Here is a 26,300-nt window from a genome sequence, read left to right on the forward strand (position 1 = left end):
TGCACTATAGGTAGGAAATGTAAATTGGTACAGCCATCATGGAAAACAGTTTTGAGGTACCTCAAAAAAATTAAAAGTAGAACTATTATATGATCCAGCAACTCCACTTCTGGGCATATATCCAAAGGATATAAAATCACTGGTTCAAAGAGAAATCTGCACTCCCATGTTCATTACAGCTTTATTCACAGTAGCCAACATAGGGAAACAACATAAATGCCAGTCAATAGATAAATGGAAAAGAAAATTCCACAAAATGGAATATATACACAAGGGAATAGTACTGTTTATTTTTTATTTTAAATTAACTTTAAAAAAATTTTAATTTTTTTTTTATTTGAGAGGGAGAGAGTGAGTGAGTGGGAGAGAGGAGCAGAGGGAGAGAGAGAGAATCCCAAGCAGGTTCTGTGCTCAGTGTGGAGCCCAACATGGGGCTCAATCCCATGACTTTTGAAGCGAAAACCAAGAGTCAGATAACCAACTGAGCCACCGGGGCACCCCAATATATAAAAAAAGTATATACAGGTATTTGCAACAACATGGTTGCAACTGGAGGATATTAAACTAAGTGAAATAAGCCAGATACAGAAAGATCACTTCATCTTACTTATATATGGAATCTAAAAAAAAGTCAAATTCATAGTAACAGAAAGTACAATGATGGCTATCAGGGAAAAGGGAAGATATTCATCAAAGGATACTAACTTTTAGTTATAAGATGAATAAATTCTGGATATCTAACGTATAGCATGTTGACTATAGGTAATAATAATATATTATACACTTGAAATGTTCTGAGAATTAAACTCAGGTGTTCTTACATAAAAAGTAATAGTAATAGTTAACTACAAGAAGTGATGGATATGTTAAGAAGTTTGTGATAATAATTTCACAATGTATACATATACCAAAATATTAAATTGTATACCTTAAATATATACAAACTTTCTGTCAAAAATAAATAAGTTTTTAAACATTGAAAAAATATTTCAAATCAAGTAAATACCCTCAAATATTTCAAATACTTTCCATAGTATATATGTTCAATATGTAGGCATTCAAATATCTATTCAAATCTATATTTAATAGTATAATTGTGACCAAAAAAAAACCCCATTAGATGTCTCTGAAACAGACTATGCCCCATATTATACCTAAGTCTTTTCCTTTTAATTGGTTTTCATTGGCCTATTGCCTGGTTAGAACTTGGTAGAATTTAGGTTTATATTAGTTAAATAGCCACAAAAATAATACTTGTGCCAAATTAAATCACCCAGGATTTATTTCACAAACATTATGTGCATGGTCTTGTGCTCTTGGGGGAGTAGCAGCAAACAAATAACATGTGTAGACATATACATATTAATTGACTGCCAGGACCTTTAAATGTTCATTTTATCTGTATTTCCTTTGATTTGCAGTCTGTTTGGGATAAAAGAAAGATAAGGGTTCTAGTTAAACTATCCAGATATGGAAGTACAAAACCCTGCCCTCTCTGATTTCAGGATGAAAGCCACACTAAGGGAGGATGCTGAAATCAAGCTGACCTGAGTTATTCATCTTCCAGAAAGTTCACAATATTTGACAGACATTCAGAAAACCTATTTTGGCATAGTGACCTGGAAAAACACTGGCTTTGAAATCAGAACTGTTATCTTGTCTAGGCCATGCCATTTATTACTATACTGGCAGGATCTCACTATCTCATCCTGCAGAACTCTACCACTGTTCCAAATCTGGCCTGCTCCTTGTTTAGGGTTCTGCTTTGTATTTCTAACTCCTTGTAGTCCCTATCCAGGCTAAGGTATTCTCCTGTGGCTACTCCAGTCATATGCCTCTCCCTGACCTCAGCTGCTACTAAACAATATTCCTTCCCTAACTATCGTCTACCTTCCAACTGCAGACCTGTGTACAAAATATTATGGAGCCCAGGGACTGTGATGAGGGAGGAATGAGGAATGACTGCTAATGGGTATGGGTTTCTTTTAGGAGTGATTAAAAAGTTCTGGAACTAGATGGTGGTGATAGTTGTAAAACATCATAAATGCACTGAGTTCCATACTTTAAAAGACCCAAAATGGTAAATTTTATGTTATGTGTATTTTACCTTAATGAAAAATAATATATAGATTATGAGCTGGAGAAAACTGAGGCCTTCCAAGAGAAATGATTTGGCCAAGGTCACAGAGCTTAGGTAAGACATTTCCCTTCTGCATAAGTTCTCATATCTATCAGACTTCTGTAGGATGGGCTCCAGGTCTAAATTATGTCCGTACAGGGGCACCTGGCTGGCTCAGTCGGTTAAGCGTCTGACCAGCTCAGGTCATGATCTCATGGTTTGTGGGTTTGAGCCCCACATTGGGCTCTGTGCTGACAGCTCAGAGCCTGGAGCCTGCTTCAGATTCTGTTTCTCCCTCTCTCTTTGCCCCATCCCATTTGTTCAGTCTTTCTCAAAAATAAACATTTTTTTAAAAATTTAAATAAAGTACATTTGTACCTCTTCAGTAACAACTTGAGGATCATCTATTGGATGAACAGATTTATTCCACATATGAGGAAACCATTACTGATTCACTGCACACTGCCTGTTTCTAGATTCCTGGTCACCTGCTTAATTGAAGCACAGCCAGCAATTCGATGTTAGACCCACTAATACCAACCATTTGCCATGGCAGCGAAGCTACCTTATCTGCTTTCTACTGACACTGCACTCTACCTACTGGGTTGGACTTTCCCCAAACATGTGCAGTTGGAAGGGTCCTCACTCATCCCATGCCCTCAGCCCACTCTAATCCATATGAAAAGGTAAACTTCTAAGATCTGGCCTCAGTTCAAGTTTATCTGACTGTATTGCAGCTTCAGGGCTACTGCTGGCCTTGTCTTATTTGTCACACCATTATTAAATGTGTTACTTAACAGTAACTTATACTTGCCTAATATATAACTGAATGAGGGCACGAGTCCACCCCACATATGACCCTCAGTCTCAAGCCCCACTGAGTCAATAACCTCACTACCTTAATAAGCTTATCAAACAGCTAAAGAGCTGGACAAATTGGCAGAATTTACAGGCCTATTACAATGGCTCTGTTCCCCCAATACATCTTACAAAAGATATTTTTCCAATTCATTTCTGACTGCAATGTATAACAGTGTTCTAAAATTTATGCAGTCATAAATGAGGGCTAACTGCTTATGTATAGCCCCAGTAAAATTATGCCTGTTGGTAGAAGCCAGATCAGCCAAGAAACTACACCATTCAATTACATATTCAGCAGACTCATTACTTATAATGCCATTTCTATTAGTTTTGTGAGGCTGGCAGTATCAACATCTCTGAGCTTCCCTGCAGCCAATGTCTTCATACAAGTGAGTAAGTGGAGGAACAGAAGCTTTTACTGGTCAAATGGCCTCCATCTAGCCACATACAGAGGCCTGGAGAACAGGTGGGGCTTAGTAGACTTCATCTCAGACTTCAGATGTCTGAAGAACTACAGAGTAGAGGGTCAGTGCATTCTGAGGAGGGTGTGGGGGTGGGGTAAAATAAGGACATTACTTCCACTATTAACATTGAAAATTTGCTACTAGTAGTATCATTATTATTGCTTTCTATATGCCAGAACCTACTATCAGTAATTTAAAAGAAATATGCAAAAGGCATAGTTCTGTTTAGTCCTCACAACAAATTAATGAGGTAGGTATTATTATCTCATCAAATTAAAGACGAGATCACTGAAGCAAAGAAAATACAAGTGATCTGCCCATCGTTATACTGCTAATAAATAGGAAGGCTACTATTCTAATCCAGATTTTATCTACAGAGATAGTGCTCTTAGCCACTTACACCATTTCCATGAGTAGAAGTTCCAGAAAGACAGATTTCAGTTCAACATAAGGACAAACTCTCTCAGAGTTGTCTTCACCTACAATCAGTGGTCTGAAAAGATAGGGAGCCACTTGTTAATGGAGGCATAAAAGCAGTGACTGGATGAACACTTAGGAGGTAGGAACATTTTGGAGGCGTTCAAACAGCAACAACGAAGCTGAATTAGATGACTTTTCATTAACTTCTTACTTAAATTCTAGTTAGCTAACAAACAGTGTAATATTAGTTTCAAGTGCACAATATAGTGATTCCATACTTACATACAACACTCTGTGCTCATCACAAGTGCTCTCCTTAATGCCCATCACCTATTTAACCCATCCCCCCACCCACCTCCCCTCAGGTAACCATGAGTTGTTTTCTATGGCTAAGAATCTGATTCTTGGTTTGTCTCTTTTTCCCTCCCCTTGCTCATTTGTTTTGTTTCTTAAATTCCACATATGAGTGAAATCTTATTGTATTTGTCTTTCTCTGATTTATTTCACTTAGCATAATATTCACTAGTTCTATCCATGTCCTTGCAAATGGCAAGATCTCATTCTTTTCTATGGCTGAGTAATATTCTATTGTGTGTGTGTGTGTTCTTCATTCATCAGTCAATGGACACTTTGGCTATTTCCATAGTTTGGCTACTGTAGATAATGCTGCTATAAACATTGGGGACCATGTATCCCTTTGAATTAGTATTTTTTTTTATTCTTTGGGTAAATGCCTAGTAGTACAATTGCTGTAATATAGGGTAGTTATATTTTTAACTTGTAGAGGAACCTATACACTGCTTTCCAGAGTGGCTGCACCTGAGTTTGCATGCCCACAAACAACGCAAGAGGGTTCCCTTTTCTCCACATCCTCACCAATACCTGTTGTTTCTTGTGTTGTTGATTTTACCCACTCTGAGAGGTGTGTAGTGATATCTCATTGTAATTTTGATTTCCATTTATCTGATGATTAGTGATGCTGTGAAAATGTTCATATGTTTGTTGACCATCTGGATGTCTTCCTTGGAAAAATGTCTAATCATGTCTTCTCATTTTTTAATTAGGTCATTTGTTTTTGGAGGGTGCCTGGATGGCTCAATCAGTTAAGTGCCCAACTCTTGATTTTGGCTTATATCAGGATCTCACAGTCATGAGATCAAACCCCATGTTGGGCTCCATGCTGAGCGTGGAGCCTGCTTGAGATTCTTTCTCCCTCTCTCTCTGCCCCTCCCCTGATCGTGTGTTTCTCTGATCATGTGGTGGAAGGGAAGGAGAGGCAGGAGAGTTTGATCTGCTAAATGTTATCTTCAACTACTTTTTAGCAAAGAACTCTGGCCAGGTTCTCAGAAGTTCAGGGCTATTTGGCTGTAACTCCTGCCTAGAGGCTATGGGATACACTATATGACATTCAATGTTGCTTTAAATTTGGGAGATTCTAAGAGAGACCTTAAGTGTGACCTACTTGAATTTGGAGGAAATCACGTGGGTCAGGCAACAGTCAGATTTAGGGTCTTCTCTGAGCTGAAGATGGCTCCATATTTTAAAAAATCCCCTTCCAATTAGCCAAAGGATGTAGTAAATGATCTCATCCAAAGCATGTACACAGTGAGAACCCATTAAGATAGATCATGTAAGTACTAATAATGCCATTTTAAATTCTACTATGGAGGAGATAAATCTCTGTAAACTAGAGAGAAAGGCCCTTCCTACTAATGTCAGCCTCAACTCACATATTCTGTAATGAGTCACCTCTAGGTCCACAAACAAGAAACTTCTATGTAGATGGTTAAGGCTAAAGGCCTATATCCATTTGAAGCTTGAGTGGATAAACAATGGCTGGCATATATTAAGTCATCACAAGAAAGCAAAACAGTGTTGCCACTGAATGGAGGTAGGTCCTCAAGTGTTAACAGTCTTGTTAGCAGCCCAAGCATATCCTTTCCTGATATTCTACAGCCCAGCAAGCACAGGATTAAGATTCAAGCGGGGAAAAACATCGCTAAAAATTATAGATTAGGATGTACAAAACTCAGTCCCTCCACTGAAACAATCATTAGCTTGCAAATACTGATAGAACCAACTTTTTCAAAATTCTAGAATCTGATCCAAAGCTTACTACAATCAGGGATTTCTTAATGTAAAAAGAGGAAGCTAAAATGTGTTAGAGAATGTTGAGGCATTTTTGTTCATTTGTCTACTATCCCCTTTTCCCCAGCAGCTGAGAGGCATTCCCACAAGTTTGCATTCCCAAGTTTGCATTCCCACAAACAATGCAAGAGGGTTCCCTTTTCCTCATGCAACTTGCTGGTGCCAGGCTAATGATATTGTTCATAAAATACTGTGGCTGTGTATTTTGACCTGTTTGGCACTTAGGGACAGGCACAGAGAACAGTCAAAAAACAAAACAAAAAAACAACTTTGTTTTGTACCCCTACTCCCTTGGGCTAAAGTGGCTTCCCAGGCAGTGGCTGCTTCTGTTAAAAGATTTAAAGATATACATTGCCTATGATCACTTAGAGTAAGGCATGGAAGAAGGGGAAAGTAGAAAACAGACCCAACAGCACAGGAAGGAAGAGACTGAGAAAGAAATTCCTTGGGAGAATAAGGACTCAGAAGGCCACTGTACACACTGAGGAAGTAAGGGTACAACATACATGACATGGAATAGATTCATGCTCAGAAAAAGCCTGAAAGAATTATAGGCTTACACTTTTGGAGGAGTGGGTTACATGAGAATAGGAGAGTAGTAAAAGAAAACTAAGGCAAAACTGTGAGCAGCACGGAGTAGTGTTGAAGAAGTGCCCCAGCTCAGAGCCAAGCTGCAAAGAGCAGGAGAATAACGTTTTTTGTTTGTTCGTTTGTTTGTTTTTCTTGACTTCAGTACTTAAATAATTCTCTGTCAGGTGACTGGCAGACCAATAAGATAACATAACAGAGATTTTAGTCACCACACATGACAAGGAATACAGTCTTTGCGCGCGCGCGCGCACACACACACACAAACTTTGGAAAAGTCGCAAAACAAACAGACCACAGCCCTCAACAATCAAGTACAGCAAATCCTGAGGAAGGTGAAGAATCTTATTTCTAGATTTATGACACTAAAATGTTCAAAATTTCCAGTTTCAATGAAAAAATTACAAGGCATACAAAGAAACAGGAAATTATGGCCCATTCACAGGGAAAGAAATGAACAGAAATCATACCTGAAGAAGCCCAGACATTATACTTACTAGACAAAGACTTTAACTGTCTTAAGATTCAGGAAGTCTACATTCAAGTGCTGGTTTTGTCACTAATTCACTACATAAGTTGAGCAAGTCACTTGCATTTTCTGGATTTATGTCTCCTCAGAATTTATACAATTAGGAGGTCGGGCTGATCAGCGGTCACAAGCTGAGACTTGGAGAACCAATTTAGCCCACAGATGTGTTCTGTTTGTCCCTCACAGTATTTCTTTTTTAAAGAAGTGAATTACTGATCAACACTTAAAGTATGGAGGTTTTTGCATAAAATCCAATTTCTGGCTTTTCTTGAAAAAAAAAAAAAACAGAAAATCTCAGCCCACTGTATTTTCCTCCTTCCTACACCCTACCCCACCAATAAGAACCATCAAAATCACTTTTTTCACTTTAAATTTCATATAGATTTTCAACTGGACACATACCACCACTTACCCTAGTCTCAGATTGCTTTACTTATGTAAGTTACTGATATGGACCCCATAAAAATCTAAGTTGGCTGCTGCTGGCAAAGATGAGTGTTTCCAATTCTAAATCTACTATGAGTCTAGGGTTTCATACATGTGAAAATCTTTCCCAAAATGCAGCCAAAAAGAGATTCTATGTAATTAAAAGCCAAGAAACACTCTGAAACAGTGAGCTTCCCTATAAACAGGAGACAGTTACTGTGACATCTAATCTGTACAATTGCAAGGAATAACAGTAATGACCTGATTAGCTCATCCTTTCAATCCCTTGCCTCAAGCTAGGCCAGAAACCAGAGAAATCTAGAATTTGAAGAAACAAGGAAAATACATGCTGATGATATCTGAACAGGCTCTTTACTCTCTGACCAAACCTATGCTTTGTCACACAGGCTTCACCTACTACCACAAATAAGATGTGTCCTGTACACATCTTGCCCTCAAGTGGGCAGTAGGTCCTCCCCAGGCCATGACCCAGAGTCAGAAACAAAGCCCCTTTTTACATGGGGACAAACAAAATGAGAGCCAGAATGATTTGGAGTTAGGGCTCAGCATGTAAAAGGAGGCCCACTAGAAGGGTGGAATTTGCTACTTCTAGGTACAATCATATCTCAGCAGTCTGCTGTCAGCTCCCGGGGGGAAATCAGCCTAGGAAAGCAGCTGAAGATGTCAATAGCTACATATGGGGACTGATGTTCAGAAAGCTGTAATTTACTTAACCTAATTGCTGGCAAAATACATCAACTCCTGCATTGTTTTTGTAAAGCCATATCCCAAGTTCAGAAGGGAGAAAATCTGATAACACACACAGACACACACACACAAACACACATACAGAATAAAATTCTGAAAAACAGGAAATTCAAATATTTGACTGGGTAGAAGACACATATACCTAACAATTTATAAAGCAGCCAAAATGGTATCAAACTTCCTAATTACAGGTAACCAAGATACCACAGGTTACAGAATATTTTCATAATACTCAATTATCCCCATTTTACAAGGAGGAAAACTGAGTTTCAAAGATGTACAGAAAGCTGCTCAAGCTGCACATGTAACAGCACAAATGATTCAAGAATCTGGGTTGCTTACAAAAGCAAAAATAAACTTCCTCACAATAGAAAATTTCTGCACAGCGAAGGAAACAATCAACAAAACTAAAGGGTAGTCTACAGAATGGTTGAAGATACTTACAAATGACGTATCTGATAAAGCATTAATATCCAAAATATATAAAGAACTTATAAAACTCAACACCCAAAAAAACACAAATAATTCAGTTAAAAATGAGCAGAAGACATGAATAGACATTTTCCAAAGAAGACAAATAGATGGCCTACAGACACAAGAAAAGATGCTCAACATCACTCATTATCAGGGAAATGGAAATCAAAACTACAGTGAATATCATCTCACACCTGTCAGAATGGCTAAAATTAACAACACAGGAAACCATGGGTGTTGGTGAGAATCTGGAGAAAGGGGAACCCTGTTACACTGTTGATGGGAATGCAAACTGGTACAGCCACTCTGGAAAACAGTATGTAGGTTTCTCAAAAAGTTAAACATAGAACTACCCCATGATCCAGCAATTGCACTCCTAGGAATTTACCCAAAGGATATCAAAATATTGATTTGAAGGGATACATGCACCCTGATGTTTACAACAGCATTATCAACAATAGCCAAACTATAGAAACAGCTCAAATGCCCATCGACTGATGAGTGGATAAAGAAGATGTGGTACACACACACATACACACACACACACACACACACACACACACACTGGAATACTATTCAGCTATAAAAATGAATGAAATCCTGCCAATTACAATGATGTGGATGGAGCTAGAGAAATAATGCTATGTGAAATAAATCAGAGAAAGACAAATACCATATGATTTCACTCATATGTGGAATTTAAGAAATAAAACAAATGAACATGGGTCGGGGGGAGAGAGAGACAAACCAAGAAATAGACTCTAAACTATTGAGAACAAATTGGTGGTTACTGGAGGGGAGGTGGTGGCAGGAGGCGTGGCAGGTTGGGGGGATGAGTTAAATAGGTGATGGTATTAAGGAAGGCACTTGTGATGAGCACCAGAAGTGATTAATCACTAAATTCTACACCTGAAGCTAATACTGCATTGTATGTTAATTAGCTGGAATTTAACTAAAAACTTGGAAACTAAAAGAATTTGCATTCCTTAGACTCCACACTGGATTTTAACTTAATAAAAAGTAAGACTAGCTTGGACAGAACTACCCTAAGAACCCTTGATTATCTATCCTAGTACTGGGGTGCTCATACAACAATGGGACTTCCAGGTAGGGAATGGGGATGCCCCACTACATCAGTGACCAAGTTGGTTCAGTGATCCACAAAGGTGTCCAGTTCGTATGGAGTTCAGTGGAAATTTTTTTCCCTCCTAATATACTTTCATGTTATGTGCCAAGCAACCTAGGGATGATGTTTTCAAGGAGTTACTGAATCTCAGGTCAAGGTGAGTCTGGATAAAGCAGGTCACTGTCCTATAACATGAAGGTGCAGTATCCCAGAAAGTTACCCATGTACGTACCAACTATATCAGCACTAATAAAGATTCAATAGTTCAATGTGATTTCCTTCTATGTCCTACCTATACATGTCAGAGCTTGAATAAATTCTAGAAGGTGCTTCAGAAATAAAGGAGAAAATAAAAGCCCATGATCATATACCAAATGGTTGAGAGATCCATGACTAGGACTCAGGTCTATCATTTCTTAATATAGCTAGTACCATTTCCATAATACCATTCTAACCTCAACCAAAATCAATGTAGAATAATGGAGACAGCAATTTTATTTTAAAATATCTACTACTAGAAAATATCTACTAGATAAGAGTCTATACAACCTCCATCATTCAATCCCTTGAGTATCACAAAATCCCACCAGAAATGTAAACCTAAACATAAATTGTCATAAAGGAGAATTGAAAGAGATAATATTCATAACATTCATGCAACAGCCTGACCCCCTTTCCTTTTACTGGTAACACCACAAAAATATTCATATCATTCATATCATTCATGAAACAGCCTGACCCCCTTTCTTTTTACTTATAACACCACAACAGCTGGCCCCTAGGGTTCCATGTACTCCCATGTAGAGGTGTGAAAAATTCAACTATTATTAAAACAAAAAGGTTCACAATGATCAAATGCTCATTCTGGATACAATCTGAGGCAACATGTAATGCGATCTTAATTTCTCAAAGAATAAATAGTAGTATAGTAGATAGAATACTGGACCTCTAAATTATGACTTGTACCCTGTCATTAACGGCCCTAGTCTGTTATCACAGTCCTCAGTCTAGACTTGTGCTAATACAGTAGCAACTAGCCACATGTGGCTAATGAACACCTGAAATGTGACTAATGTAAATGAAGATATACTGCCATCATAGAATACACACCAAATTTCAGTAGAAAAATATATTATTAACAATTTTCATAGTGATAATATATATTATATGATAATATTTTGGATACATTGGGTTAAGAAAATATATTAAAATTAATTTCACCTGTATTTTTGTATTTTTTTTTACTTTTTTTTACTGTGGCTACTAGAAAAATTTAATTATATTTGTGGCTTGAATTTGTGATTCATGTGGCTCACATTTGTGGCTAACATTATATTTCTTTTTTTATTTATTAAATTTTAGTTAACATACAATATAATATTAGTTTCAGAAGTAGAATTTAGTGATTCATCAGTTACATACAACACTATTCTGGTATAGAGCAGTGGTTCTCAACATCAAAGATTCTGATTTAACTAGCCTAGAGCCTGAGTTTTGATGTTTAAAAAAAAAAAACAAAACATTTTGATGGGTTTTTTTTTCACCCATGTGATTTATTTCATCATGAAGCCAGGGCAGAAAACCCTAGGCTAGACTCTGTCATTCATGCCTGAGCCAGTCAGTGGTCTTCTCAAAGGTAAGCTTCAGCTGCTGGGAATGTGTGCTTCTCCTGGTCTTGGAAGCAGAAGCATAAATGCCAGTTCACTGATATGCTAAAGCTTGGCTCTGCCATTTGCCTCCCTGAATCACTCTGCCCCATCCCATTATTTACTGTTTATTATAAAAATGACATTTCACAGAAGGCCAAATACATTTGAATTGGGGTAACACTGGGGTACAGTTTAATCCTTCCTTTAAAGAAGGGTTTGTCAGCACAAGACACACAAGCTGTTTCTTTACAGGACCACACACTAATCCTAAAGACCCATGGTTACTGATGTTTTCTTTCTGATTACCCCTGGGACCAATTCATCAAGCAGCAAGGCTAAGCTGGAACAGAGATGACACTTGAAGACTGACGGAAGATGCCACATACATAGAGGAAAAAGGATTGGATATTTCATTAGGAGATTTTCAGGACAGAAGAGGATGAAAGATCATTTTGTCTACCTCTCTGCTTCTGAGTACTGACCTCACCTAAATAATTCCAACCAGATAACAGTGTTTCCTAGGTTTAAAGTCCTCCAAGAAAGGAGGCCTTTTTTAACCACTAAGGCCAGCCTTGATACATAGACCTTTTGGAGCTAATAACGTGGTGGGGTGATAATGAGGAGGATAATACTGGTGATAAATCAAGTTACCATTTGCCAGTTACCCACCATGTGCCAAGCACTGTGCTAAACACTTTAGACCTTTATGTGATCTCATTTAATCCTCATAAAATTCTGTTATCCTTATTTTTCAGATGAGGAAATCAAGGTTCAGGGAACTGAAGTCTTTCCAAAAGCCATGGAGTTGGGAGGTAGTAAAGCTGAAATTGCATTGTGGGTTATCTGACTCCAAATGCCCTGCTCCTTCCCTCATGTCACAATGTCATGATAATCCTGATGCCCTTCGTCTTCCAGGAGCCCAAGCCACTCTGATATTTTGTTTGGCATCAGGTATCTTACAGAAGAAACTAACAAAACGTGATAGGCTGTGGTAGGGATGATCATAAGACATCCTAACGTAGCTTTTGTATTTGTACTGCCACAAAGTCATTTCACTGTGATCTCTACTGGCATGAAAGAACTGTCAACATCATTTTGTGGATGGGGGTTGGGGGAATCAGAGCCCACAATTACCAACAAAAAAACAAAAACATATTCTAGCTCATAACTCTAAGGAAGGCCAAAAGCTGAGACATCAGGCCAGTGCTCTTCCCCATAGCATTCTGCTAATTGATAACCCAGAGGAAGCAGAAACTGCTAAGGAAACCTTTCTCAAGAGCCCCTTCTATTAAGGGCCAGGTTCTTCATGGCACAATGTCAAAAGGGCCAAGACCTTAAAAGCCCCGTCAAGGTGACTGCTTCCCACCCTGAACACATCTTAAATCCCAGTCACCTCACTCAAAGTAAGATATGCAATCAGTAAACTCTAGCCCCTGAGAGGGTAGAGAGCCCACACTCTTACATTAATAGCTGAAGACAACACACAGGCGTGTTCACACTTTCCTAAATAAGAGAAAGAAGATAAAGAAGGCAGAGAGGAGTGAGAAGGGGAGGAGGAAGGAAGGGAGAGATCTATAAAATGAAAGAAAAGGGGAGACAAGGAAAATAATGAAATCAGAAAAGAAGAGATATAAGAAAGGCAAAAGTTCACAACAATATAAAGTTAAGAGTCTTCAAAAACCATTAAGGCCAAAAGGGAAGTGATTTGTACAAAGCCACCATACTTAGGAGACAGGAGGCAGGAGGCAGAATATGGGAATTGTTAAAATAAATAAGGGATAAAAAGAAAAGACTCAAAATTAGAAGGGAAAAGATTAAAGGAGGCTCAAGTCCTCGGTTAAAAAAAAAAAGGGAAAAATTGTGAGAGGAGCCACCAGGAGATAAATGAACAGGAGAAAAGAGGCTGGTGAAGGGGGAGCCAGGGGCAGGTAGCCAAGGAGACAGGAGAGGGGAGTGAAGGCTGACTGACACTCACCCTCACAAAGCTGGCAGGAAACCATCCCTCCTCATCGTCGATCTGGCCCCACCACCAATCCTTGTTGGAAGCATCCAAGACTTTGATGACGTCGCCAGCTTTAAATGCCAACTCCCGGTTGGCCATGGTGACGTGATCCCATACTGCCTCAGCACTAACGATGGAATCTCCAGTGATCAGCTTAGGAGACAAAATGAGAACGTGTTCAGTCCACACAGCTGGCTACCTTACTTGCCCTTTACCCCACCCACAGAACTCTACTAGTTATGGAAAAACTGACATACTAGTGGTGAAGGGTTGGGGAGAGGGAGATGGCACTGGGAAGCACAAGCTCCATTGGACCACAAGACAAACAATAAACAATACTTGTCAACTTTCCATTAGCCAGTGGATGGAATGACCCAGAATGTGAATATGAACTACATAAGCCCTATGCTTTTATCCCTACCCATTAGATCCTTCCCCAGAAAAGAAAGAAAGTTCCAATGCATTTTCTCTTAGTGTTGAAAGGCAGCCCTGGGTCTGGAATGGGTGAAGAGGTTAAAATTAAAGGCTAAAATGAAGCTCAAACATATTTGTTCTAGATTCTCTGTGTTCCTCCCTGTTTCCTCTTCCTTCTTGGAACTGACCAATTGAGAGTTGGTGGTACATTATTTAACACCACTATAACCCACTCCCAAGGGGTTACAAATCATGGCATTCCTCACACACAATAGACTCCAGTCCTGCAGCCTCCTGGTCTCACCCACACATGATGCCATCCAGAGAGGTCATGGGTGTGAAAGAATATGGCTTTCTGTGATGCCTTGCTTCCATAAAACTCAACCTTGGCATAAATTCACTCAGTGATTTGTACCACCACCCTATGAGATACGTAGGGGGTCTAGGTTGAATCCTGCATTTGACAGATGGCAAAACTGAGTCACAAGGAAGCTAAGGAGTGAACTTAGGATCACGCAGCAAGACAGGGGCTGTGCAAAGACCTTAACCCTGGTCATTAAAGTATATGACCAGTAGGACTGTAATCCACACAGTAACAGGAAGACATCTATCCCAGTTCCACATCCCCCCCCCCCCGCCACACACACACATTCACAACACTCATCTAAGCACAGTGATGAGGATGGGGGTGAGAAAAGAGTCTGCCTCTCTCTGGCTGCCATCCAGACCCCTATGTTGTTTGTTATCCTTTTTACCCAGCTGTTTACAGCCTATATGGGCCATCAATCTTCCTGGCATTTGGAGAAACAGATTCTAGAATAGAGAACATATGGCCTGTCAAGGCAAGGGATTCAAGAATTCTCTCTCTAGCACTAAATTTCTGAACATGTTCTCTATATGTTAACTTTTCCATCAATCTGTTTTGAGGAAGGGATGATTCTCTAAGGCAATTGTGGCTCCACAAGCCCAAAGACAAAACGGTTCAAAAACAACAGAGACAGAATATAGAATATGCATCCTCTTACATAGGTCTGTCTTTCAATATGCCAACTAGAGAATAACCCCATGGTCATGAAATTAGCACATAACACATTGCATACACATGAAAACATATCCAATAACTGATCTTTTGACTTAGGCAAGGCATTCTGTTGGTCAGGTACAGCATGGGGGGCTCCTGATCATGGATGCAAGAGAGATTTCCAGTAGGACTTTTTATAACACTACCTTTCAAGTGTTTCATGCTTTACAGTTTACAATGTATTTTCACATCTACTGTATCACTTGATCCTCACTGAATGAGCAAGGTGTCACTATTACCCATATTTTAAAGATAAGGAAACTGAGGCTTTGATAGGTAACCTGTGCTTTGGTCAATCATACAAGTTGATAATAATGGAGCCTGGCCTTCTGACTGCATATGCTCTAATGCCCATCATACCATACTACCAATGTCTACTCCTTAGCTATACTGAACTCATAAAATTCCATCCATAATATCTCAAACCATATAACTCATATTCTTAAAGAATCCAAAAGAAGGAGATATGGACAGCTACCTTTAAGTGACTAGTTCCCCTTCCTATGAGATGATTTATTTTTATGTTGAACCTGTTTTCTTCCAATTGCACTGAAAGTCAATTTCTTCTTGTTCTGACCTCAGTGGAGAAGAATTGCTGGTCACTTGCCTCAATAGAATAAATCTTCATAAAGAAATTTCCCCTCTCCTGCCAAAGATGGTTTCCAACTGGGTGTTGCTAGGGCTCAATAAGCACATACAGCCCCAAATCACAGCATGAAGACTTGTAGCTTAAGGCTATATCCTTGGCTTTTTACCAAAGGTCAAGAGTATCTTGGCATCAATTACCAATCCTTTGCTCAGGACACTATCTATGATGCTGTCTTAGGTACCCTAGGCCCAGGTCTGGCTAATTCCACTGCCTGTATTCTTTCTACAGTCATCTTTCCAACCTTATGCTTGGCTCTTCCCAGCAGCAGTTGGCTCACTCTTGTCCCCAATTAGTCCAGCTGACCTGCCTAGGCCCTCAGATCAGAGATCCCAGCTATACTCTGGACAAGGTCAATATAGGATCCAGGGTCCATAAACAAACTGTAAGTCTGTTGTCAGGGCCTACTTGGAATCAAAGACAGTCAGAACTGGAAACCATTTCAAAGATCATCAATGTTGAGCCCTCATTTTATAGATCAGGTATAATACAACAGGAGTAATTTGCCTACAGTCAGCAGATGGCCAGCCTCCTAGACCATTTGTTTCCCAAAGTAACACCATAGAGAAGGTAGAAAAGAACACCTGGATTTAAGACCTTGCTCTACTACTTGCTAAAGGTGTGATGATAATGATAGTGATGATGACGATGATGATGATAATATTAGATAATATAGAGTACTTGCTATATGTTAGGCACTATTCTAAGTACTTTACACACATTAATTCATTGAAGCTTCACAGCATCCCTATGAGGAAATACTATTATTATTCCTATCTTACAGGTGAGGAAACTGAAGTTCAGAGAGGTTAAGTGACTTTCCTAAATTTATACAGCTGATAAGTATTGAAGACATAATTCAAATGCAGCTACAATTTGGCTCCAGTGTCTGCTCTTATAAGCTATCGTGCCATTGGATGGGTTGGTTATACTGTTAAAAATGTATAATTCTATATCCCCACCTGCTTTATGAATTACAACATACTGAACCAAGAGTTGATGGATATGTGTGCAGATATGAGAGGAAGACTAATCCAGAAGGGGTTGGTAGCTGTATGGGGCTCCTGTGCTTTCCAGTCACAAATATAAGCTGGTATAAGGGGACGCTACTCCCCTATCCTCTGAGTTGTTTTAAAAGTGAACTAAATTTGGGCTGGAAATTGGTTTCAAATCCTCCTTTTGTGTACAGGATTGACTTAAATTGCTACATTTCTTTTATAAATATGCACTTTGCTCACCCATTTTCCATACAACACTCATTCAGTGAGCCTCCACCATTATCTTCTTATTGTGATTCATGCCTAGTCCTTACATGAAGATCAAAGGCCCTTCAGGCACCAACACTGAATGCCCTTCAAGCAGTATGCAAAATGGTTAAGGGCAAGCAAACCTAGCTTCAAATCTGGGCTTTCCTACTTCAGAAAGTGTCAGTGACTTTCTAAACTTGAAACACCACCCCCACCCCCAAATCAATTTTGACTTCTTCTTTTTCTTCAAACTAGATTTAATATCCTTCAAACAGTACTCCATCCTACCTTTCTAGCTGTCCTTCTCCAACTCTCCCACCCCCTCTTAACAACCCTTTCCAAATTCTACTACCTGTTTGCCATCAAATTCCCCATAGTTTTTAACTATGGGAGATGAGGAATAGAAGAGTCAGAGAAACAAACCAAAATGGAACTTTCAGCATGTAATTAGGATACCAAGGAGCACAATATCACAAAAGCCAAGGAGAACAGTTTCAAGATATACAACTTTTGTAATCAATTTCTTCATATATAAAATGGGGATAATAATATCTGCCTCACAGGCAGGGTAGTAGAGAGGGCAAACTGAGTACTGTATGTACAGTGCCTACTACAGTACTTGGTACATGTTGGCCTAGTACAAGACTTCAGAAGAAGGGATGAACATATGTGGCTGTTAGGGTCTAAAGTAATTTTGTGGGACACTGAAAATAGGCCTTAAAGAATGGGTAGGATTGTAACATATTGAAGAGGGATCAGGAAAGGCATTTGAGGCAGAGGAATTAGGAATGAGACTACATAAAGTCTCAGAGGTGAAAACTATGGGGAATTTGATGGCAAACAGGTAGTGGAATTTGGAGAGGGCTGGGAAGAGGGGGTTGGGGGAGTTGGGGAAGGACAGCTGGAAAGGTAGGATGGAGTCCTGTTTGAAGGCTCTTAAATCTAGTTTGAGGAAAAGGAAGAAATCAAAGTAGATTTGGGGGTGGGGGTGGTGTTTCAAGTCAAAGTGTCATGAGAGTTACATGAGGAAATGCTGGTTTGGGAGGGGGAAAAAGAGATGACAAATTTTCTCTCCAATGTGTTGAATATGGGGGGCCAGCAAGATATGCAGGTAGATTTCAAGTTCAAGAGATATCAGGAGAGATAGTTATATAGGTTTTGGAGTCAATGGCTCAGAAATTGTGGAAACCAATGAAATTTTCCCTGGAAGAAAGTGCTAAGAAAGAAGATCAGAAACCTCAGGAAACAGCAACAATGGGAGGTGAGGAAGAGAAGAAGAGCCAGAGAAACAAATGAAGCTTTCAGTACCTAATGAGGATACCAAGGAGTGTAATCTTGCAAAAGTCAAGGCCAAGAGTTTTAAGTAGCAGGAGCTGATAAAATTATCAAATGGTACAGAGCTATAAAATGAAGAAAGCCAAGAAATGGCCATTTGGGAGTAGCTATATCAGCTGTTAAATTTTTTACATTTTAAACTGGTTTATACCCCGTCCCCCTCCAAAAACCTTAATTTCCTAATTGTCCCCACCCATTTACCTTGCAAGTCCAACATAAAGTCAGGAGATGGTACTTACTGGGTTACTCCAACAAGGTACCCAAATAGCTCTTGGCCTTAGGACAGTGCTGATGTGACTTCTAACAAAATAATTCCTAATCCCCAGAATATTTCAGGTAGAGAAACAAATACAGGTTGGCTCTTGCTCAGACTTGCCAGTGAGTGGGACACACAGTGCTCTGTACCCCAACACCAAAGACACTTTTGGGCATGAATGAGAAGATGGGGAGGAGGAAGAGTCATAATATCATTCTTAAAAAAGGAATGAGATCTTATTTATTTTTGTCTAGATTTTCCAGGATAATCCTAATTATCAAATATTCTTTTCCATTGATACTATAAGTAGATACATTTGTTATCATACCCATTTTTTCTGACCTTTAACCTAGAAATATGACCACAACACCCTACAGGAATTGACCTCTAAGAGTTTTACTTCTAAGCCTGGTCTCTGGTCAAAATTGAAGCATGTGTCTACAGTTAACTTGGAGTGGCCAGTGGGCCCTTTCAGAGGGAAGGGAATAAGGCAGGGAAAAAAGTGATGAAGAAAGTAAAATAGGGAGTAAGAATAGGGTGCCTGGGTAGCTCAGTTGGTTAAGTGTCCAACTTCTGCTCAGGTCATGATCTCACAGTTCATGAGTTCAGGCCCCGCGTCAGGCTCTGTGCTGACAGCTCAGAGCCTGGAGCTTGTTTCAGATTCTGTCTCCTTCTCTCTCTGCCCCTCCCCTGCTCATGCTTTTTCTCTGTCCAAAAAATAAATAAACATTGAAAAATATTTAAAAAATAGGGAGTAAGAAAAATCTATATTTGTTGAAAACACATGTGAGGCATTGGGCAAGGGACTTTGTGATCTTAATCTTTATAACTCACCAAGGTAAACATTAACATCCCCATTTTTACTGAAGATAATCTGTGACACTAATCAAGTAGCCCACAGTCACCCAGTTATTAATTGGTAGGGCAGATTTGAATTATTAGCTGGCCTTACTCTACAACTTTGCTTTTGCCACTCCCCCACAAGAAGGCAGATAGAAGGCTCCCAGCTGGTTTCTCCTTCCAGGAATACCAGCCCACCCTGTGAATGACCTAGAGTAGTAATTCTCAACCCTCTGGAGGGTTTATTAAAACACAGACTACTAGGCCCCCAAGTCTGACTCTCTGATTCAGTTGGTCTTAAGTAAGACTTGAGAATTTGCATTTCAAAAAAGTTCCCATGTGATGCCTATGCTGCTGGTTCACAGACACACTTGGTGAACCACCACCCTGAAGGACCATCATAGTATAGGCTTCACCCTTGCCTCTCCAGTTGTTTCATTCTCCTCAGGGATCCCCATGTCATCCTGTACATTGGGCTCCCTGCCTGTCCACAAGATCTCCTTCAGTGGTTGGTTGGTATGTCTGAGAAAGGATATTTTGGGCCATGTAAGGAGTATTCCCAATGCCAGGTCTTGCCAACATAAAAAAATCCCTGGGATCCTAGTTATCCAGAGCCATAACACTTGTCTTCATTTTCTTGCTCTTTCCCTCTAGCTGAACAGTACCACCTGTAAATAGTTATATAATTATCCAGAGTGACTGTCAGAAATATTAGAGTTTTAATAGCAAGAAGCAGAAGGGGGAAATGTTAAAAAATAAAAATGTGTTGTGCAGAATAGCAAATGTGTCAATTGCCATGAAGGTAGCTGAGAAGCTTCACGGGACAATAAGAAGGGACATGAGGCATCTTTGTCTCTATAAGTTTTTCTCGGTTGGTGCCTGCCCCCAACCTTTCAGAAGGTCCCCTCCTTCAACAACTAGGCATTGACAAGAGCAAAATCCTCTCCTTCATTCCTTTTAAGTACATATAAAATAGGCTGGGATTTTATTCTCTCTCCTGAATAGTCTTTTTTTTAATACAGCCTTGTAAACAGATTCTGTCTATCTTTCCCAAAGTGTTTAAGGACACCAGTCTTCCCCACTTCTGGAAAGGCATGACCCAGGCTGTTTCAACAACAGCTAGGAGGCATCATTGCATAAAGCAAAGACTGGCCATTGAATGAAGCTCTGCCAGTAACTTCTTGAATGAACCTAATTACTTTACCTGTCTCAGTTTCTTTATCAGTAAAGTTACAGACTTGAACCAGACAGACAATCTCTTAAGTCACTTCCAGCTCTGGATTTCTATTGAGGCTAACATTTCAGCATCTCAAAGTACAGAAATTTCATTATTACAATGTATTCTTTCTCAGTATCCTTTGTGTTTGATAGGATGATTTTACTACTCAGGAAAATGAGAAACTGGAGCTGAATATAACTCATTCAGGCATTGCTGTTGACCCAAGCTAGTCGAACTGGCTGGGAAAACTGAGGAATGAGCTTTCCACTTTGGACCCTTGACTACCACATTCAAAAGTCAGAGAAATCATCTTTCTCATGACATCAGCTCTCGCACCTCCAGTCCCATATTTCCAACTTCCTACTCTAGATTTCACTGGATGGCCTGCTACACTGCCAATAAAACATATGTGAAACTTATATGCCCCCATTCCCACCCTTCCTAATTTTTCCCATTTCTAATTCCTCTTCTTGGTGTGCTGTTGTTTTTTTCAACGTGTCTGTCTCTCACATATGACCCTGTATCTTCATTTCCAATGGCCCATCCTAGGTATGGCCCTTATCACCTCAAGTTGCCTCTCAATTGGCCTTCCTGCTGCCCACAGGTCTCTCTCTCTGTTTAACCTACTCATTAATAATGCATTTGTAAAACTTGTTTGATGGTGCCACTATCCATGCTCACAAAGACTTAATAACTCCCTACAGTCAATCTTTCAAAGCTCTCCTTAATCAAGCCCTCACCTATAGATCCAACCCTTATCTTGATCCTGGCAGGGACCTTCCACTCTAGCCAAATTTATCCCCTTGCAGGCAGATGCAGTCCTAACTCCATGCTTCTGATTCATCAAAAGCCTTAGCCACGGTTAAGTATAGGAACACTGGAGCTAGGCTGCCTCTTCCTAGCTGTGTGATGTTGGCCTGCCTGTTCCTCAATTCCTCACCCGATGACTCCAATTTATATCCTTTCTCCTCTTGCCCCTTTCACTAATTTCTAAGTAGGATGAGAAGGAAATAAGGCAATATGGATTTATTCAAGTTGTGCTAGTCTCCAAACCACCAGAGTACACACGGGTGAACAGTAGATCTAAAAAATCTGCTTAGGTTGGAGGAAGATGGCAGCGTGGGAAGACGCTGGGCTCACCGCGTCCTGCTGATCACTTAGATTCCACCTACACCTGCCTAAATAACCCAGAAAACCACCAGAAGACTAGCAGAACAGATTCTCCAGAGCCAAGTGTAGACGAGAGGCCCACAGAAGAGGGTAGGAAGGGCGGAGAGGCAGTGCGTGCTACACTGACTGGCGGGAGGGAGCCAGGGTGGAGGGGCAGCCCGCCAGCAAAGCAGAGCCCCTGAGTCTGGCTTGCAAAAGCGGAGGGGCCAGAAGGAGTGTGTTCTGACAGCAAGTGGGAATTAACATCTAGAAGGATATAAGCTAACAGCTCTGCTGAGAGAGCAGGAGGGCTGGAAGACAACGGGAGGGAGAGTTGTTGAGCCTCAGACAACAGAGCTCAGCTTGGTGGGAAACAAAGGCGCTCACCAGTGCCATCTTCCTCGCCCATCCCCCAGCCAATATCTCAAGGGAACCAGTTCCTGTCAGGGACCATGCTTGAACCGCGCCAACACCCAAGGCTATGCTTCTGGGGATCCATCCCTCCAGCAGGTCTGACTCATTCCTGGTGCCACAGGGCCCCTCCCAAAGCGGATCACCGAAGGAAAAGCAAGCTGAGCTTGCCCCTCCCGCCCCTGTGGACCTTGCCGATCCACCCCAGCTAATATGCCAGACCCCCAGCACCACAAGCCTGGCAGTGTGCAAGTAGCCCAGACTGGCCTCACCACCCCACAGTGAACCCCACCCCTAGGAGACAGGAAGAGAAGGTACATACCAGTCTGACTGTGGCCCCAGAGGTGGGCTGGGGGCAGACATCAGGTCTGAGTGCAGTCCTGCCCACCAATGCAAGTTATTCAAGACAGCACAGGGGAAGTGCCCCGCAGTTCCCCACCACTCCAGGGACTATCCAAAATGACAAAACAGAAGAATTCTCCTCAAAAGAATCTCCAGGAAATAACGAGACGACAGCTAATGAATTGATCAAAAAGGATTTAAACAATATAACAGAAAGTGAATTTAGAATAATAGTCATAAAATTAATCGCTGGGCTTGAAAACAGTATACAGGGCAGCAGAGACTCTATTGCTACAGAGATCAAGGGACTAAGGAACAGCCAGGAGGAGCTAAAAAATGTGATCAATGAGCTGCAAAATAAAATGGAGACAACCACAGCTCGGATTGAAGAGGCAGAGGAGAGAATAGGTGAATTGGAAGATAAAATTATGGAAAAAGAGGAAGCTGAGAAAAAGACAGATAAAAAAAATCCAGGAGTATGAGGGGAAAATTAGAGAACTAACTGATGCACTAAAGAGCAATAATCTATGCATAATTGGTGTTCCAGAGGAAGATGAAAGAGGGAAAGGTGCTGAAGGTGTACTTGAAGAAATAATAGCTGAGACCTTCCCTGATCTGGGGAAGGAAAAAGGCACTGAAATCCAAGAGGCACAGAGAATTCCCTTCAGACATAACTTGAATCGATCTTCTCCATGACATAGCATAGTGAAACTGGCAAAATAAAAGGATAAAGAGAAAATTCTGAAAACAGGTAGGGATAAACGTGCTCTAACATACACAGGGAGACTGATAAGACTCGTGACATATCTATCTACTGAAACTTGGCAGACCAGAAAGGAAAGGCAGAAAATCTTCACTGTGATGAACAGAAAAAATATGCAGCCGAGAATCCATTATCCAGCAAATCTGTCATTTAGAATAGAAGGAGAGATAAAGGTCTTCCCAAACAAACAAAAACTGAAGGAATTCATCACCACTAAACGAGTCCTAGAAGAGATCCTAAGGAGGATCCTGTGAGACAAAGTACCAGAGACATTGCTACAAGCATGAAACCTACAGACATAACAATGACTCTAAACTCATATCTTTCTATAATAACACTGAATGAAAATGGACTAAATGCACAAACCAAAAGACATAGGGTATCAGAATGGATAAAAAAAACAAGACCCATCTATTTGCTGTCTACAAGAGACTCATTTTAGACCTGAGGACACCTTCAGATTGAAAGTGAGGGGATGAAGTCAAAAGAAAGCTGGAGTAGCCATACTTATATCAGACAAACTAGACTTTAAAGGCTGTAACAAGAGATGAAGAAGGGCATTATATAATAATTACAGGGTCTATCCATCAGGAAGAGCTAACAATTATATATGTCTATGCACCGAATACAGAAGCCCCCAAATGTATAAAACAATTACTCACAAACATAAGCAACCTTATTCATACGAATGTGGTAATTGCAGGAGACTTTAACACCCCACTTAAAGAAATGGATACATCATCTAGACACACAGTCAATAAAGAAACAAGGGCCCTGAATGATACATTGGATCAGAAGGACTTGACAGATCTATTTAGAACTCTCCATCCCAAAGCAATAGAATATACTTTTTTCTTGAGTGCACATGGAACATTCTCCAAGATAGATCACATACTGGGTTACATAACAGCCTTTCTTCATAAGTATACAAGAATTGAGATCATACCATGCATACTTTCAGACCACAATGCTATGAAGCTTGAAATCAACCATAGGATAAAGTCTGGAAAACCTCCAAAGCATGGAGGTTAAAGAACACCCTACTAAAGAATGAATGGGTCAACCAGGCAATTAGAGAAGACATTAAAAAATATATGGAAACAAACGAAAATGAAAACACAGCAATCCAAACGCTTTGGGATGCAGCGAAGACAGTCCTGAGAGGAAAATATATTGAAATCCAGGCCTATCTCAAGAAACAAGAAAAATCCCAAATACAAAATCTAACAGCACACCTAAAGGAAATAGAAGCAGAACAGCAAAGACACCCCAAACCCACCAGAAGAAGAGAAATAATAAGGATTAGAGCAGAAATAAACAATATAGAATCTAAAAAAAAAAAATGTAGAGCAGATCAATGAAACCAAGAGTTGGTTTTTTGAAAAAATAAACAAAATTGACAAACCTCTAGCCAGGCTTCTCAAAAAGAAAAGGGAGATGACCCAAATAGATAAAATCATGAATGAAAATGGAATTATTACAACCATTCCCTCAGAAATACAGGCAATTATCAGGGAATACTATGAAAAACTATATGCCAACAAACTGGACAACCTGGAAGAAATGGACAAATTCCTAAACACCACACACTTCCAAAACTCAAACAGGAGGAAATAGAAAGCTTGAACAGACCCATAACCAGCGAAGAAATTGAATCAGTTATCAAAAATCTCCCAACAAATAAGAGTCCAGGACCAGATGGCTTCCCAGGGGAGTTCTACCAGACGTTTAAACCAGAGATAATACCTATCCTTCTCAAGAACTCCAAAAAATAGAAGAGGAAGGAAAACTTCCAGACCCATTCTATGAAGCCAGTATTACTTTGATTCCTAAACCAGAGAGAGACCCAGTAAAAAAAGAGAACTACAGGCCAATATCCCTGATGAATAGGGATGCAAAAATTCTCAATAAGATACTAGCAAATCAAATTCAACAGAATATAAAAAGAATTATTCACCATGATCAAGTGGGATTCATTCCTGGGATGCAGGGCTGGTTCAACATTCGCAAATCAATCAATATGATACATCACATTAATAAAAGAAAAGATAAGAACCATATGATCCTGTCAATCGATGCAAAAAAGGCCTTTGACAAAATTCAGCATCCTTTCTTAGTAAAAACCCTCAAGAAAGTCAGGATTGAAGGAACATACTTAAACATCATAAAAGCCATTTATGAAAAGGCCACCGCTAACATTATCCTCAATGGGGAAAAACTGAAAGCTTTTTCCCTGATATCAGCACAGGACAGGGATATGCACTCTCACCACTGGTGTTTAACATAGTGTTGGAAGTGCTAGCATCAGCAATCAGACAACAAAAGGAAATCAAAGGCATCAAAATTGGCAAAAATGAAGTTAAGCTTTCACTTTTTTTCAGATGACATGATATTATACATGGAAAATCCGATAGACGCCACCAAAAGTCTGCTAGAACTATACATGAATTCAGCAAAGTGGCAGGATAGAAAATCAATGTACAGAAATCAGTTGCATTCTTATACACTAATAATGAAGCAACAGAAACACAAATAAAGAAACTGATCCCATTCACAATTGCACCAAGAAGCATAAAATACCTAGGAATCAATCTAACCAAAGATGTACAATATCTGTATCCTGAAAACTATAGAAAGCTTATGAAGGAAATTGAAGAAGATATAAAGAAATGGAAAAACATCCCCTGCTCATGGATTGGAAGAATAAATATTGTTAAAATGTCAATACTACCCAAAGCTATCTACACATGCAATGCAATCCCAATCAAAATTGCATCAGCATTCTTCTCAAAGCTAGAACAAGCAATCCTAAAATTCATATGGAACCAGAAAAGGCCCCGGATAGCCAAAGTAATTTTGAAGAGGAAGACCAAAGCAGGAGGCATCACAATCCCAGACTTTAGCCTCTACTACAAAGCTGTACTCATCAAGACAGCATGGTATTGGCACAAAAACAGACACATTGACCAATGGAATAGAATAGAACCCCAGAACTAGACCCACAAACGTATGGCCAACTCATC

The 26,300-nt window shown here is 39.9% G+C and overlaps 1 protein-coding gene across 6 annotated transcripts in view; it reads right to left on the reverse strand.

Moving 5' to 3' along the window:
• The window catches only part of ARHGEF9 (Cdc42 guanine nucleotide exchange factor 9), a 200,235-nt gene that overhangs the window by 122,997 nt on the left and 50,938 nt on the right, over positions 1-26,300 (reverse strand). For 5 of the 6 annotated variants that reach the window (XM_023248858.2, XM_045050624.1, XM_011291773.3 and 2 more), the window contains exon 2: positions 13,548-13,727. The exons of the other annotated variant lie outside the window; for it this stretch is intronic. In XM_023248858.2, coding sequence (XP_023104626.1) covers positions 13,548-13,727 — 180 coding nt within the window. The remainder of the gene's footprint in view (positions 1-13,547; positions 13,728-26,300) is intronic. 6 annotated transcript variants of the gene reach the window in all.

This window comes from Felis catus, chromosome X (genome assembly GCF_018350175.1).
Source record: "Felis catus isolate Fca126 chromosome X, F.catus_Fca126_mat1.0, whole genome shotgun sequence".
Lineage (NCBI taxonomy): Eukaryota > Metazoa > Chordata > Mammalia > Carnivora > Felidae > Felis > Felis catus.